At 42.1% G+C, this 5,000-nt stretch overlaps 1 protein-coding gene across 2 annotated transcripts in view; it reads left to right on the forward strand.

Annotated features, from left to right (window-relative positions):
- Positions 1–5,000, forward strand: part of LOC125037264 (hemicentin-1-like) — an 80,398-nt gene that overhangs the window by 47,598 nt on the left and 27,800 nt on the right. For both annotated transcript variants that reach the window (XM_047630319.1, XM_047630320.1), the window contains exons 25-31: positions 750–909; positions 1,600–1,697; positions 1,956–2,121; positions 2,586–2,726; positions 2,985–3,113; positions 3,592–3,752; positions 4,240–4,357. In XM_047630319.1, the coding sequence (XP_047486275.1) occupies positions 750–909; positions 1,600–1,697; positions 1,956–2,121; positions 2,586–2,726; positions 2,985–3,113; positions 3,592–3,752; positions 4,240–4,357 (973 nt within the window). The remainder of the gene's footprint in view (positions 1–749; positions 910–1,599; positions 1,698–1,955; positions 2,122–2,585; positions 2,727–2,984; positions 3,114–3,591; positions 3,753–4,239; positions 4,358–5,000) is intronic.

Below are 5,000 nucleotides of genomic sequence, written 5' to 3' on the forward strand. Positions count from 1 at the left end.
GGGAGTGGCATGGGTGATTGGCTTGGGGGGGTTGGAAGGTGGTGTGTGGGTGAGTGGGTCTGGGGGTCAGGAGATGAGGGTGAGTTGTACGAGTGTATGGGTGAGGGGTTAGGGGGTGAGGGTGAGTTGTAGGGGTGAAAGGGGTAAGGATTTTAGGGGGTGAGATATATGGATGAAACAGGGTGAGGGTTAGGGGTTAGGGATGGAATATAATTAGTGGGGTGTAGGGGTTAGGGTGAAGTGTGAGTGTTAGGGTCGAGAGGCCTAGGAACCAGGGGGTTAAGGGTATAATGGTATAAGATGCGAAGGGTGAGGATGTGGGTAGTTAGGGTCGAGGTATTGACGTGTCTGAGATGTGAGGAGAGTGTGAAGTGTGAAATGTGAAGTGTGAGGTGCGTGACGAAGTGTTAGTAAAGTGTTTTATGATACTACTGGTAATGATGATGATGACGATGGTAAGGATAATGATGATAATGATAATGATAGAATAATAATGATAATAGTTATAATAAGACTTATAATATTAGTAATGATAGTAATAGTAATGATAGTAATAGTAATGATGATAATTACGATGATAATGATAGTAATAATAATAATGATGATAACAACAACAGTAATAATAATAGTAATGATAATAACAATATATATAATAACGATAACGGAATGATAATAACCTTAACAAAAACAATAACATAACCACGCAGCCAATACACCAGACATTAAAAGCACACCCACTTCCACTCCAGGAGGGCGTCGGCATGCGGATGGACGAGCGCGTGAGTGTGTCGTGGGGCGGGCGGTCTCTCCTGCTCCAGTATGTGGGCGAGGAAGACTCCGGACGATACACCTGCGTCGCGTCCAACCTCGCTGGGAACCACACCAAGGATTTCCGCGTCCAAGTCCTGCGTGAGGAACTTTTTTTTTTTTTTAGGGGTTGGGGGTAGGGGTGGGGGGATTAGCTCCTTTGGGATTTTGAGGTTTTTTTTTCTTGTTTCTTTTTTTCTGTCTGTTATTTCTTTTTCTTTTAGCTTTTTTTTTTCTTCTTTTTCTGTATGTTATTTCTTTTTCATTTAGCTCCTTTTTTTTTTTTTTTTTTTTTTTTTTTTTTTTTTACCTTTTCTTTAGTTTTCTTGGTATACATTTTTTTTTTTTACTTGTGTTCGCTAAGATCCTCTCACTTTCTGGCAGGGAATGAATTTTGGATTTTTGAGTTAGTTCTCTGGTTCTTCGTCGCTCTCTTATTTTCTTTACCTTTTATTATATCTTGTCTGTCTGTCTGCCTGTCTGCCAGTCTGTTTCTCTTCTATAAAATCGCTTTTCCTTTCATTTGTCCTTCTCTCTCGCTTCTTACTCTTTTTTTTCTTCCTAATCTGTTCTCACGCCCTGTATTTTATTTCCATGAACATATCGAATAAGGTAAGTATGATTAGTTACAAAGAAATATCGAAATCACACTTTTATTTTTTATTTTTTTTACAATCACGAGGATATAGTGTAACAAACAAACAAAAAAATCACACTTATTTACAATCATGACGATATAGTGTGATGAGCGAGGAATAAGTATAGTGACGTATGGTGTCGTGTGTTTTCCAGGTCGCCCGCAGCTGGTCGATGCACCTGAGGAAGTGGTAGCAGTGGTGGGCGAGATCGTGAACGTCGTGTGTGCCTTCGAAGCTTATCCGCGACCCAAGGTGGGTTTAGGATTCGGTGTTTCATTTGTTGGGTCGGTTGTCTTATGTTTTTTTGTTGTTTTTAAGGTCGTTTTGTTTTGTTTTGTTTTATTATATTTATTATTATGATATTTTGTTAGTGTATGTTCGAATAATGTATTCTCTTTTTCTACAATACGGGAAGAATTTCACATTTCTGGACTGCAGTATTTATATATAATGATGATATTAGCGAATAAAATATTTTCTGCGCTTTATGGCTTGCTTATGTCTGGACAGATCAGCTGGCAGTTCGAAGGCGCCCCTGTTGACGGCGAGGATAGCGTGCTACCCTCAGGAGTCCTTCAGATATCCCCCGTGGGTCCCGAGCATGCGGGGAACTACACCTGCTTCGCTAACAACGAGGCGGGCAGTGCCAACCACACCCTCACCCTCACTGTGCAAAGTACGTCTTTTGGGCTCTTGTTATGGTCGCCAATTTAGTTCGTTCTGGTGATTTTGGGCCAAAAGTTATTATTCGGGTTGAGGTTAAAGAGTCAAAAAACTCCTTAAGGTTGTTGGATTGCTTTTATCGAATGTAGTGATAAAAGATAAGTTAGGTTCGATTTTGTTTATTATATACTCATTTTATGAATGCGGTATGTCCCAGTTTGACTCGAAATGCAACGTACAATATTCTATATTCGCTTCACCATCATAGGAAAGGCCATAACAGCACGACCTTCATATATAGACAAAACTAATACACTTTTCTCCTCACGCACAACCCCACCGTGGGTCAAGGGAAGCTAATGCACTTTCCCCTCGAAGTGGACTAACACTTTTCCCCTTACCTCAGCCCCGCCGTGGGTCGAGGTAAGCTAATGCACTTTCCCCTCGAAGGAACTAACACTTTTCCCCTCACCTCAGCCCCGCCGTGGGTCGAAGTGGGTCAGGCGCGGAAGGTGGTGGTGAGCGGCGAGAGCGCGACCCTGGAGTGCAAAGCCGGAGGCGTTCCCGCGCCCACCATCACCTGGCTCAAGGGACACCAGGTCGTGAGTCGAGGAGTTGGTATGTTAAGACGGGCTTGATTTTCTTAAATGATAATGATAATTAAAATAGTCATGAAAACCAGTCCACAAGGCAAACAACAAACCAGAATGAAATAACAGATTGGATTTCTTCAGTAAATCCCTCGTCACATTTCGCCTTACTCTTTCAAATTGAATATCTTTCGTTTCGTGGATTTTCTCGATGTGAAATCTATTCCTCTTCGCCCTTAATTAATCAGCACAATAACAGTCTATCAAAAACTTCTACAATCCACAGAATTCGAGCCGGATGAATCAGGCTCTCTGTACGTACCTTTCGTGACACCCGACTTGGCTGACACATACGTATGTACGGCTCGGAGCTCTGCAGGATCAGCACATGCACACACGGAGCTGGTGGTACAAGGTACGAATATGAAAAGGAAAACAGCCACAGTAATAAATGAATTGGAATTGTGAGGCTTCGAATTCGCGAAGAATTCTTTCTTCATCAGACGAACAAATAGCCGAAATGGATTTCTTATTGTGCCTGTTTCCTTTTCATCCTTGTGTAAACATTGCAGTGTTTGTGCTTAGCAAGTCAATAATATATCTTGTATGTTGTAGAGGGAAAGGTTCATATCGTAGGTATGCCACATAATGAAGCATGTAAGTGTTTCGTTCACATTAGTGTTGATTAATTCTCCTTGGTATATATATTTTTTAAATTCTAATTTTATCTTATATCCATTCAGACTTACAAATATTTAAGGGTTTGTTCCTTACTAATCATCTATTATATTTACTTCACACAAATCCACACCCTTTCCCACTTATATAAGGCTCGAAGTGTAACATACATTTGTCCCGACTTTTCCATAACCCCCCAATAACCTTATCACCAGAGTCTCCTGTGGTCTTCGGCGCCGAGGACGAGGTCGTCGCCGCGGTAGGTCAGCAGGTCGTCCTCAGGTGCGAGGTGTCAGGGCAGCCCACTCCGGCCGTGACCTGGACGCGACCCAACCACGCCAACACGCCCGTCACGCCCGAAGACCCGCGTGTACAGGTTTGTGATTATGTTTACTGTTTTCTCTCTTTCATGCAAAATGTTTATGATATAGAGTGTTTATGATATACAATGTTAGAATATTTATGATGTATGCGTATGACTGGTATCGAAAGGATGCGAGGCGGTAGGTCTCTCATATATCTTATATACGATGTGACAGATGCATGGTATGATAGTTACCTGTGAGATAATGTAAATCCCATTGTAAAAGAATACATTACCATAGCCAGTAAACTGATCTCTCTCTCTCTCTCTCTCTCTCTCTCTCTCTCTCTCTCTCTCTCTCTCTCTCTCTCTCTCTCTCTCTCTCTCTCTCTCTCAATATACATATATACATACATACATACATACATACATACATATACATATATATATATATATATATATATATATATATTTAACACACACACACAAACATGTATATATATCATATGTGTGTTTGTGTTTATCCATTCCTCACTGTCTCTTTTTCTTCTATTTACAGTTGACGGACGACTCTCTCATCATCATGCCGGTCGCCGTGGAGGACATGGGCCTCTACCAGTGCACAGCGACCAACCCAGCCGGCCAAGACAGCGCCTTCATCACCCTCACCGTGCACTGTATGTATTGTGCAGTGTCTTTTCCTCTCGCTGTCTAATGCCTTTTTTGTGCTGTATTCGGATGCGTTATTTGTTAATTTGGTAGAGTGGGTGTATAGGTCGAGAGGATATTGTATTTATTGTGTATATATTCTTAAGACATCGAGGAAGGGAATAGAGAGGTGTGTGTGTGTGTTTGTGTTGTTGTTGTTGTTGTTGGTGTGTGTGTGTGTGTGTGTGTGTGTGTGTGTGTGTGAGTGTGTGCGTGCGTGTTAGAGAGAGAGATAGATAGATAGAGAGAGAGAGAGAGAGAGAGAGAGAGAGAGAGAGAGAGAGAGAGAGAGAGAGAGAGAGAGAGAGAGAGAGAGAGAGAGAGAGTGAGAATGAGAGAGGGGGGGAGAGGGAGAGGGAGAGGGAGAGATAGAACGAGAGTGAAAGAGAGAGTGAGATAGAGAGAGAAAGAGATTGGAAGAAAGAGATAGATAGATAGATAGATAGAGAGAGAGGGGGGGGGGTAGAGAGAGAGAGAGAGAGAGAGAGAGAGAGAGAGAGAGAGAGAGAGAGAGAGAGAGAGAGAGAGAGAGAGAGAGAGAGAGAGAGAGCGCGAGAGCGAGAGAAAGTAAAAAGAAGGGGCTAGGAAGTAGAAGACGAAAACAAAATATAT

The sequence above is a fragment of the Penaeus chinensis genome, chromosome 23, assembly GCF_019202785.1.
Source record: "Penaeus chinensis breed Huanghai No. 1 chromosome 23, ASM1920278v2, whole genome shotgun sequence".
NCBI classification, from domain to species: Eukaryota; Metazoa; Arthropoda; class Malacostraca; order Decapoda; family Penaeidae; genus Penaeus; species Penaeus chinensis.